Source organism: Carassius carassius, chromosome 29 (assembly GCF_963082965.1).
Source record: "Carassius carassius chromosome 29, fCarCar2.1, whole genome shotgun sequence".
Classification (NCBI taxonomy): Eukaryota; Metazoa; Chordata; class Actinopteri; order Cypriniformes; family Cyprinidae; genus Carassius; species Carassius carassius.
The window spans coordinates 30,780,412-30,792,911 of record NC_081783.1 but is presented as its reverse complement, the minus strand read 5'-3'; the positions used below and the strand labels follow the sequence as shown (position 1 = coordinate 30,792,911).

Genomic DNA, 12,500 nt, shown 5'->3' with positions numbered 1-12,500 from the left:
TTTCTACCAGGACATTATCTGTTAAGTTGTAGCATGAAAACACAAAATACAGTGCACAAATGTTCATTCGATCTGATTGTGTGCTGTGATTGCATAATGATGTCTTCACCTAATGACTACACAACGTCATTTAGCAACTTTGATGCAACAGATTGTCCTGCCTTTAGCAAGTTCCTCTGAACATGAGTGTGTCCTCAGGACGAGGAGGAGGAGATCAAGCTGGAGATCAACATGCTGAAGACTCACTCCCATCACAGGAACATAGCCACGTACTACGGTGCGTTCGTGAAGAAGAGTCCTGCGGCTCAGGACGACCAGCTGTGGGTGAGAAACACCAGCTTGTCCTCTTCTCCACGTGTTCACAGAGTGTTCTCACGCCTCAGAGGACACAATAGTGCTGTATGAACCATTCATGTTAAATACAGTCTAAAAATCAACTGAGAGGTTTGGAGATGTGAAATAGAAAAAGTAAGCCCTGTATGAGTGAGATACAGCAGTCATCTTCTGATAACTGATGGAGATGAGTGTGTGTGTGTGTGTGTGTGTGTGCTCAGCTGGTGATGGAGTACTGCGGTGCCGGCTCCGTCACAGATCTGCTGAAGAAGACCAAAGGAAGCTGTCTGAAGGAGGACTGGATCTCCTACATCTGCAGAGAGGTTCTGAGAGTGAGTCCAACACCACCCGTCCTCCTCCAGCATTACTATACACCTCACACTGTGTGTGTGTGTGTGTGTGTGTGTGTGTGTAGGAGACAAGTCATGTGTTCAGTCAGAGGCATGGGACCACATTGTCAATATCAGCTAAACTGTCTGGATATTATCATGGTCACATGACGATGTGTAGTTTCTAAAAAATACATTCACAGTATGGCTTCATCAAGTCTGTTTCACAGTGAAGCACACACTTGGTTCAGACGATGGTGCTGTGAGTTTAGTGTGTGTGTGATCACAGCGCTTCACTAGATGTGTACTGAGTGTGTTTCTAGGGGTGTGCCGGTTTCAGAATTGGTGATGACGGTTATGACGTGAGTGAAATGTGACGGTTCATAACATAACCGTCGGGGGGGGGGGGGGGGAGCAGACACTGATTAGCTACTTGCTCTACGTTTATTTAAAATTAACAGCAAGACAACTAGCAGTGAATGTGCTTGCCATTAAATGAATCACACACAGTGAACAAATCCTTAACAACAAAAAAAAAACTTTGCAATGAACGTGCTTTGTTTTAAATAAATCACACACAGTAAACAAAACCTTTTAAAAAAGTAGGCTACTTAAATTCTATAAGAGCATAAAAATTAATGAGTAGCCTAGGCCTAAATTAAAATGATAAAATCTACATACCTTTATTAAAGAAAAAAAGTCGAACAACGACTGTTGTAATACCTTAATTAAACTAACTAAATAAAGGAAACAAAAAAAAAGTGCAATGACATTTTAATTTCCTAATCTTTTTCGACTTCCAAGTTCCGTGACAGGAACACCAACATGTTCACTTTACTCGGTTTTAGTGACGATCTGGGGGGTAGCTATGTTCCCCGCAGTGCTAAAAACTCGCTCTGATGCTGTGCTTGTAGTACAAATACACATGTATTTATGTGCCAATTTTGCTAAGAGCAGATAGCGTGTTTCATTGTCTCGCCACCATGCTAGTGGATCTGCCGTAGAGTCAATTGGTTGTTCTTGGAGATAGCGGGTTAACTCCGTGTCAGCGCGCGCTCTGATCGGTAAAGGGGCAGAGATTTCAGACCCCCGTTTATTAAGGAGATCTCCAAGATTTCTCTTCTTGGGAGGGGGTGGTGCACAGACCTCTCCCGAATCATCTCCAGCAGCAGCAGCCTCCGAAGCACCACTAACTCTGCCTCCGTTTCCCAATTTCCCCCCGGAGTGCATCTTTTGTCTCCTCCAATCCACCCCCCCATTGCCTCTGTATCGTGGGTCAAGGAAAGATGACTTTGCCAAAAGCTCCTGAGTGGCTCCCGCCCGCCATCCGCTGATTGTTTTGCGGTCTATGGACGATGCAATGCTTTGCTGATGCGAGCCGCAAAAAAAGCCCTAGTCTGTTCTAGAAAGGATGCAGCAAAGATATTTAATGCTAATGTATGAAGCATAGGCCTACGCTGAGTTTCATACGATGAGATGCGCTCTAGTTCTCAGTGCAGTGCAAGTGAACGCGGTGCGCTGGCACTTCCATGTCACGGTTATCATTGTCTGCTATATTTGCTTTTTATTTATTAAAATACATGCAATTGGTTGATGAAACATTTATTAAAATTAAGATAAAATTTGTACAAAACGAAATTCGTTTTTAAGAAAGGTTTTCTACAAAGCAAAATTTAATGAAGTGGTAAATATCATGTCTGATGATTTACAAAACTTCATTAAGTGGTAAAAACCATGTCTCCCAAAATATTTCGCATCTTATGATCATATCTAAAAAATGAAAATAATTTTTGATAAAAAATGTTTGTAAAAAATATTCTAATGACACGGTTTTGGCGGTTATAGAGTTCTAATGATGGTGTTCAACAATAACCGCCGGTCTCACGGTTATATACTAACCGTCACACCCCTATGTGTTTCTGTAAACCTGTTTTCACTGGAGCTTAAGTCTTAAGTCTGAAGAGGTTTAAACACAGTCCAGATTCACAATCTCTCTCTCAAGTGTAGAAATGAGAGAAGTATTCTAATTTCCCTCCTGTAGTGTAAAGCAGAAATAATATACCTATGAAATACCGTATTTTTCGGACTATAAGTCGCACCTGAGTATAAGTCGCATCAGTCCAAAAATACGTCATGATGGGGAAAAAACATATATAAGTCGCACTGGACTATAAGTCACATTTATTTAGAACCAAGAGGAAACATTACTGTCTCCAGCTGCGAGAGGGCGCTCTGTGTCTTCAGTGTAGACTACAGGAGCACTGAGCAGCATAGAGCGCCCTCTGGCGGCTGGAGACGGTCATGTTTTCTCTCGGTTCATGTCAAATTCATTTTGATAAATAAGTCGCACCTGACTTTTAGTCGCAGGACCAGCCAAACTATGAAAAAAAGTGCGACTTATAGTCCGGAAAATACGGTATTCATTTTCATTTATTTTACAGTGCAGTTGTTTTACAGTATATGGCTATTACTGTCATTGTTATTATTATTATTATATTCTGATTACTCCATTTCACTGACTGACTGATTTTTAAGTATCTTAATAAATACCGTATTATGGACTTTATATCGCGATAATAACGCATCTTGAGATTTTGAGACCGTTACATCCACATTCAGTAAATGACATTTTTCCAACATGATAGGCACATAAGGATGGTGATATGTTTGTGCTCTTCATAATGAACTGGACTAGAGAGATCAGTGTAACCCATCCTAGATGACTGTGCTGAGTGTAAAGCTGAATTACAAGACACGAAGAGACGCAGTTATGTGTTAATGTGTATAATAACCAGAAAGATCTGAAGTTTATATGGATGACAGAAAACATCAAACATACAGAAGAAAAGAAAAGAAAGTGAATGTGGACAGCAGAAAACAGAAAGATCAGTGAAACCTCTGAGCATGTCCAAATGCAGTTTATCCACAGAAATCATTGAATGAGACACGCAGTTCATTCAGGACAGGAGCTACTTGTGTTATGAATGCAATCTGAAGTGTTTTTGTACATCATGCTTTTCATCCTTCAGCATTTCATCACATGCTTCATTTCATCTGGTCGAACAGAAATATAAAGCTGGTGCTTTCACTGATTTTATAACCCTGATGATAATACATGACATTACTTGTAGAAGTGCTCTATTCACAGGCAAACATGACAAATTAAAGGGATATTGATGAACCAACAGAATTGTGAAATATGTTGCGAATATGTTGCACAAAACAAAACAAAAAAAACCTTCTGTTAACTCTTCTGTTATTTGAGGAAAGAAACTGTTTAATGATAATTTAGCAGCTAAAATAGGCATTGATATACTGTTGAGTGGATGAGGGCATGCACATCATTAAAAGAAAGACTAAACTTAACTTTGTGTTTGTGTGGTTTGTCAGGGTCTGTTACACCTGCACTCACATCATGTGATTCATCGAGATATTAAAGGACAGAACGTGCTGCTGACGGAGAACGCTGAGATCAAGCTGGGTAAGAGCGAATGAGAAATACTAGATATGATCATGAGCAGGTTTCACTGAGAATCAATGCAAGCTCGTCATACGTCACACTTATTGTTTCTTTATTTACTGTGGTACGTTTCATTTTTCTATATGTTAGATTTTTATTTCTTACAGACTGCAGCTTTAAAGTTTTAGCATATTCTTACTGTTCTTTTTTGTTGTTATTTTAATATTTAAACTACACATAAATGAGAATCCACTAAAATGCATAAGTTTTGTTTTGAAACAGAACAATATGCATGTACAGAGGAATCATATGCTGGTAAATAAATGTCTGGCAGGAGACAGTGTTGATGTGTGTGTTTTCCAGTGGATTTTGGCGTCAGCGCTCAGTTGGACAGGACGATTGGCAGAAGAAACACGTTCATCGGGACGCCGTACTGGATGGCACCGGAGGTGATCGCGTGCGATGAAAACCCTGACTCCACGTATGACTACAGAGTGAGTACACTACTCTACATCACTGAGCATCACCACTCACTCAACTCACCATTCCATTCCATTCACCAGATATTTATTCATTTTTTTACAAAATGAGATTTTAGACCAATTATAAATTAAATGTTTCCTTTTATTATTGCTTGGACAAAATAGTGCACATTTCTTTGTGAAATTTAAATATAGCACTATAATAATATTAATATAGCACTTGCATATTATTGCTCTTTTGTTGATTTGATTGCTTATTGTCTTCGTCTGTAAGTTGCTTTGGATAAAAGCATCTGCTAAAATATTTAATTTAAATATATTGTAAATGTAAATAACACAACTGAAAAATCAAAGCCCCAAATCAAATAAGGAACACAAATAAAATAAATCTCTTAATATAAACAAAATATGTCTTTGTCTGTGCTCTATTCATTTAAAATTAAAGGCAATCACTGCATTTTAATCACAATTCAAACAAACATGCTGCATGCATGCAACATGCGCAGTTTTTAATATAAATTTGATTTTATCATTCCGAAATTTGAAGCAAAACAGAATGGTTTACTTCAGTTTTGTGAATCTATTCACCTTTTTCCTGACGTGAAAATTGGCGCCGCCATTTGTATTATATTCATATTATTTTAATCTGTTATCTTAATTAAGAACACACTGGTATGTACTGCAAACAGTTTTACCGTTTACTGCACATTGTTATTCTCCTCGTTATTTATCTATAGCGGCTAATAAAACAGAAGTCTCACCCATAGACTTACTTCCACGTTGAGGAAAAAGGTGGAGACATAAACATATCAGTATGAAACAGAAACATCAGACGAGCTGAACGAGATGCAGATCCACTCTCTGCCAGCAGGTGGAGCTGAAAGCGTTTCCTTGGTTACAGTTGTAAACAAAGCACTTATGAACTTTAATATGTTTTATACAGAGGCAAGATGAAAATAAAAAATACCATCTAAAATTTTTAAAGACAGTAAGTTCCCCTCAGACATACATTCATATAAACTCCTCCCCTAATTGAATCTCGATTTGTTTAGCATCTCAACCGATTTGAATCGTCACATATTTAAATTGATATTCATCCGACTCGTGGTTCATCGTTACATCCCTATGAGTGAGTGAACATGTTTCCATCAGTGACTGATAACGCATGTTTCAGAGCGACGTCTGGTCTCTGGGAATCACTGCTTTAGAGATGGCCGAGGGAGTACCACGTGAGTTCACATACACAGAAACACTCTCTAAGAGTTACACAAGATCCAGTGTTTGTGTGTGATTCCTGTATGTCTCTGCAGCCTTGTGTGACATGCATCCCATGAGAGCGCTGTTCCTCATTCCACGAAACCCTCCTCCCAAACTCAAGTCCAAGAAATGGTGAGAGAATGCCGTTATTACTGGGATTGAAGTTTTGACACGTGCTTCAGACACCCCATAGTGTCCACTAGAGGACGCAGCTCAAGCTCCCTAGAAGGGGAACCACGGGTTACATGTGTACATCGATAGGACACATTTCTCAATTCTAGAGTTATGTTTTCAAACGTCTTCACACAGTTATCCTAAACGTCTTTAAAGAAAGAAAAGTGGAAATTAGAAATGTATCCTAGCGATTGTAAAATAAGTAATGTGTTTCACTGCTTCTGAAGGTCTAAGAAGTTTCAGATGTTTGTGGACAGCTGTCTGGTAAAGAACTACCTCCAGCGGCCGTCCACAGAGACGCTCCTGCGCCACTCCTTCATTAAAGACCTTCCCAACGAGCGGCAGGTGCGCATCACGCTCAAAGACCACCTGGACAGAACCAGGAAGAGGAGGACAGAGAAAGGTGATGAGCTGATGCTCTGATGTTCTGTGGTTTGAGAAGATGAACATTAAACTGTTTGGCCTGATTAGCCTCAAACTATCTATGATCATTGTGAACAGAGGGGACGGAATATGAATACAGTGGCAGTGAAGATGAAGAAGATACCATGAACGAAGATGAAGGTGAACCCAGGTATGTGTTACTACTCCAATCTCAATAAGAAACCTTAATAGAGCCTTTGAAACATCTTTACTTGCCGTTCTTTCTCAGTTCAGAGAGTAGAGTCGACAGACAACAGTTCAGGACTGATTTCACTTCTGTAGATGAAGGGCAGGGCTTCATCTTATCCATGAGTGCTTGAAAACAAAGAGGGTTTGATTGCAACTGTTTACACTTTGATGAAAGATTAAAATGACAAACTAGACTCTTTCCCACCTTCAGCTGCAAAACTGCTGATCTGATCCAGTTCTTTCATTACGTTCTTATGAGATCAAGATCGAGAATGGAGGAAGCTCTCGCCGTACAGAGCAGTAACTGTTCTAGACTAGCCATGAAGAACATTATGACTAAATATGAACTTTTTAATGAATTTTAATGAATACATGGATAAAATTCCAGTGGAAATAAAACAGGAAGTGTTCCTCGCCCCACTCTCTTTGGACTAGGGCTGCAACAAACGATTTTGATAATCGATTAATCTAACGATTATTTGAACGATTAATCAAATAAAACTTATTGACTGATTATTCAGCTTTTGAAATTAGTTAAAAAACTGAGTTATACATATTCTAACAAATAAATAAACTAAATAATTATTATTTTTTATCAACACTTGAATGTTGGTAGGTTTTATTAAAAACACTTTGAGCAAAAAGCTGAGAAAAATGTTAATGCGTTTCCACCGTGGTCTAAAGTACTGTGAAGATTAGGCTAATGTAGTCTGGTGACGTAGTTCTTGGTGCATTTCTCAATACAAAGTACTCAAATTTTGGACTTGCATCATCTGTAGTTCGGACTGTGTGAGTTCAACCCAGGAGTGTGATGTCCCGCGGACGGATGACGCAAGTCTGCAAATTTTAATGTTCATTTTAACATATTAATAGATTAATTGAATAAAGACTAAAGATTACCTGTTAGATTTACTCAAAACAAATTATATTTTATGATTAACCACTAAAGAGACACCAGAGCCAGCGGCGAATGTCAGGACTAGCCTAGGTGAGGCTGCTCTCTTCGGTAACATGAGCACTGAGATCCTGCTGATCACATGGAGCTGATCGTCTCCGAAATCAGCCAGACACATTTTTAAATACACGCCGTCTTTATAAATAAACAGCATATTTGAGTTAAGAAAGTTCTAGACCTTTGAAAAAGTACTACCTCGCTAGCAGGGACTTTCTGAGGGGCATTTATTTACACTGAACTTTATTTAGTTCCCGGTTCCAGCGGGGGAAACCCACAGAGTACCAGTCCAAAGTCCCTAGTTCCTGGGTAAAGTTCCAGTGGTGGAAACGCAGCATATGAGATCACTTGTTTCTGCAGCTTCATCACCTGTGTTTTTGATCAGCACTTTCTACACTTAATCAGGAGATGCGTAATAGCGCCCCTGAGCCTATAACACTGAAAGCAAAGAAACACAGAAATTTCAGTGTTTGGCTGGGAAAGTTAAAATAACTTAAAGGGTTATGATAATCAAAAAGATCCTGAGCTAGATCAAGCCTTGATCTCTGCAAACCAAACTATCACTTTAATATCTTTTTTCCAGTAATAAACAGATTTTATCATTTGCTAGCTCCACACACAGGAGAGCTGCTTTATAGTAGTGTGACATTGACTCTGGTTTTCAATGTTTAATGCTGTAAAGCTGCTTTATTTAAGGCTATCTATTTCATAAAGTACTATATAAATAAACATGACGCGACTGGACTTTACTGGAGTACTGAACAAACATCCACATTGCTGTAATCAGATGCTTTCTGAACTGCTGCTTTCTCACCACTGTCAGTGTCTGTTGTGTTTATTTTGTTATTGAGAGGAGTAGCATATATTTAAATATTCATCCAAACGCAGCTCAGCAGCTTCAGATTCGGCTGTGTTTGCTCTGAATAACAGTCTTGCTCTACAGTGCCACACTGGTCAAACCAGTTTATTGCAGGATCTTACATGAGATCATATGAGATCAAATGACTACTCAACAACAAAAAAATTTTTTTTGTAGACATTGTCAATAATGTCGACTCATCGTTTTAGCCCTACTTTGGACTGATAATATCAGACCAGGAAAGTGCATTAGGACACTGAATCCATTTGAACTGGTTGTTAAACCTGAGAGCTGAGATCTGAATTAGTGAAGCAGTACATCACTGAGAGTGAAGCTGGTTTATGATCAGCAGGCAGCTCGATAATGTTTGTGCCACAGCGACCGAGAGGTCAATCAGAATAAACCAGTGCATCAGAATGAAGCTGAAGGTGTTATGCAAGCATGAATGGCCTCACTCTGTCTCTGAGTGATGAGCAGATGTCAGCGAGGATGTCTCCATATGGCAGATGGCTTGAGAACTGACCGTGGCTCTTGTGTTTGTGCTCACACAGCTCTATAGTCAATCTTCCTGGAGAGTCCCTGTTGAGACGGGAGTTCCTGCGTCTGCAGCAGGAGACACACACCCAAACACACCTGCTCCAGCAAACACACAACCAGGACAACTACAAGAGACAGCTGCTGGCCGACAGACAGAAGAGGATCCAGCAGCAGCAGGAGGAGCGCCGCCGCCTCGAAGACGTACGCATCAACCCTCTTCAGACCCGGCAGCACAAAACCAGTCATGAGAGCCCATTTTGAGATCCATACATCATCTGAAAGCTAAATAAATAAGTCTTCCATTGATGTATGGTTTGTTAGGAGGACAATATTTGGCTGAGATACAACTATTTGAAAATCTGGCTATTGAGAAATCTCAATCTCAAAAAATTTAATATTGAGAAAATCATCTTTAAAGTTGTTCAAGTTCTTAGCAATGCATATTACTAATCAGAAATTAAATTTTGATATATTTACAGTTGGAAATTTACAAAATATCTTCATGGAACATGATCTTTACTTAATATCCTAATGATTTTTGGCATAAGAGAAATGCATAATTGTCACCGATACAGTGTATTGTTACAAATATCTCTGAGCTGCTGATGACTGCTTCTGTGCTGCAGGGACACATGTATAAATGATTTGACTGACGCTCTGTGTTCCACCCGGCTTCATCAGGTTTAGTGTGTGTTTGCTCTGCAGGGATGTGATGTGTGTCGTGTCAGTCGCTGCATGCTTCAGTGGAATGGGAATCACTCTTTCATTCTGTGTGTAAACGTGTGCTCCATCAGTCCAGTATTCAGATGTGTTTCTCTAAAGCTTTTGGTCTGAAAGCTTGTGCTTGACTTCTGCAGATGAATCAAAACTGTGCCAACATATGAATCTCTGTACAAAACTAAAATCAGCCTAATGCCAGTCTGAGTCTCAGGCTGTGGTGTGTACAGCAGAGCAGATGAAGAGAGTGTGTGTGTGTGTGTGTGTGTGTGTGTGTGTGTGAAGAAGCAGGAACGGCTCGTACACCAGACAGGACTCCAGTGGCCCGAGCTCCAGGAGATGATATGGCAGGAAGAGACCGACCTTACTGAGAAAACCAGAAGAAACCACAACAAACAGGTTCGACTTAATGACTTCACTTAGCACTTCCATGAGTCTGAATAGATATGACTTTTTACCAAACAGTCACATCATTTGTAGTCTACAGTTCTTATCGCGTGCAAGCCTTGCAGGGTTACATTTGTTTAGGTTTGGAGGTTTTAATAAGTGTTTATATGAATGCTGCTATAATTAGATTATTTGCATTTACATTGTTTATTCTTGTTTATTAAAGTGTTCCTGTGGTTTGAGAGGGCTAAAATACATGCATGGTGTTTATTTAGTGCTAATTTACTTCATTTTTAAATGAAATATATATATATATACCTGTAATGAATAATACTGAAATGATGCAAATGATCAGTGTTTCTCTTAGCAGTGTGTTTGATCAGGTGTGGCTCATATTCATGTGTCTTGTTTTCCAGAAGATATGATAATTCAGTATTTTTATGGTGATTGGTGTTGTTTAGATTCCCCAGCGCTGGTGTAATGATCTGCTGTGTGTGTGTGTGTGTGTGTGTGTTTCAGCCCAGAGACGGTGATCCTGGACCAGTGGCAGTGAGTGTGTTTGCTGAGCAGGTGAAGAGCTTCATTAACACTGAACATCTGCTGATCGAGAGTCACACACACACACACACAAACATAACTTTGTGAGATCTTGATTAACTGAGTGACAGCTTTTTGACCACAGCAATGGACGGCACAAATAATATATCTAACTACCTGTATCCAGTTTATGTAGAAAGGTATCTGTCAGTGAGGGAGCGGTAAGCTGGATATATGTAGGCTCCAGCGTCCTCACTGATGTGATTGTGTTTGTTTGCTGCTGATGTCCAGCAGGAGCGGAGAGACCAGCCTCGAGACACACGGCACGACGGGGTAAAACACAGCAGCAGCTCATGTCACACATGTGACCTGAACCACCTGACCCACGACGACGATGATGATGATGATGATGATGATGTTCAGCTGCCAGGTAAACTGCAGTCGCTGGAGGCTCATCTGGTCAATCTGAACAATCTAGCGGTGAGGGCTCCTCATGTCCAGTCTCGTCTGGGGTCAGGGAGCAGCTCCAGTCCGTGTACTCCAGCGCTGCAGAGAGCGGCCAGACCACCGGTACACACACACACCACCAGCCCTCACACACACGCACACCACAGCAATCGCACACACACACACACACACACACACACAACAGCCCTCACACACACACACAACAGCCCTCACACACACACACACCAGCCCTCACACACACACACCACCACCCCTCACACACACACACCACCAGCCCTCACACACACACACACCAGCCCTCACACACCCACACACACACACACAACAGCCCTCACACACCCACACTACAGCCCTCACACACACACACACCAGCCCTCACACACACACACACACACACCACCACCCCTCACACACACACACCACCAGCCCTCACACACACACACACCAGCCCTCACACACCCACACACACACACACAACAGCCCTCACACACACACACTACAGCCCTCACACACACACACACCAGCCCTCACACACACACACACACACACCACCACCCCTCACACACACACACACCAGCCCTCACACACACACACACACACACCACCAGCCCTCACACACACGCACACCACAGCAATCGCACACACACACACACACACACACACACACACAACAGCCCTCACACACACACACAACAGCCCTCACACACACACACACCAGCCCTCACACACACACACACCACAGCCATCGCACACACACACACACACACACAACAGCCCTCACACACACACACAACAGCCCTCACACACACACACACCACAGCAATCGCACACACACACACACACACACACACACAACAGCCCTCACACACACACACAACAGCCCTCACACACACACACACCAGCCCTCACACACACACACACCACAGCCATCGCACACACACACACACACACACACACAACAGCCCTCACACACACACACACCAGCCCTCACACACACACACCACCACAGCCATCGCACACACACACACACACACACAACAGCCCTCACACACACACACAACAGCCCTCACACACACACACACCAGCCCTCACACACACACACACCACCACCCCTCACACACACACACACCACAGCCATCGCACACACACACACACACAACAGCCCTCACACACACACACAACAGCCCTCACACACACACACACCACCACAGCCATCGCACACACACACACACACACACAACAGCCCTCACACACACACACAACAGCCCTCACACACACACACACCAGCCCTCACACACACACACACACACACACCACCACCCCTCACACACACACACCACCACAGCCCTCGCTCTCTGCTCGTACACACTCTAACATGTGCATGTGTACTGTGTGG

The 12,500-nt window shown here is 41.7% G+C and overlaps 1 protein-coding gene across 6 annotated transcripts in view; it reads left to right on the top strand.

Moving 5' to 3' along the window:
- Positions 1 to 12,500, top strand: part of LOC132110028 (traf2 and NCK-interacting protein kinase-like) — a 68,633-nt gene that overhangs the window by 12,240 nt on the left and 43,893 nt on the right. For 3 of the 6 annotated variants that reach the window (XM_059516589.1, XM_059516592.1, XM_059516590.1), the window contains exons 4-15: positions 199 to 324; positions 555 to 665; positions 4,053 to 4,143; positions 4,486 to 4,616; positions 5,779 to 5,833; positions 5,915 to 5,993; positions 6,263 to 6,438; positions 6,537 to 6,609; positions 9,010 to 9,196; positions 9,998 to 10,111; positions 10,619 to 10,669; positions 10,928 to 11,206. In XM_059516589.1, the coding sequence (XP_059372572.1) occupies positions 199 to 324; positions 555 to 665; positions 4,053 to 4,143; positions 4,486 to 4,616; positions 5,779 to 5,833; positions 5,915 to 5,993; positions 6,263 to 6,438; positions 6,537 to 6,609; positions 9,010 to 9,196; positions 9,998 to 10,111; positions 10,619 to 10,669; positions 10,928 to 11,206 (1,473 nt within the window). The remainder of the gene's footprint in view (positions 1 to 198; positions 325 to 554; positions 666 to 4,052; positions 4,144 to 4,485; positions 4,617 to 5,778; positions 5,834 to 5,914; positions 5,994 to 6,262; positions 6,439 to 6,536; positions 6,610 to 9,009; positions 9,197 to 9,997; positions 10,112 to 10,618; positions 10,670 to 10,927; positions 11,207 to 12,500) is intronic. The other 3 variants (XM_059516594.1, XM_059516593.1, XM_059516591.1) reach the window with 3 other exon arrangements.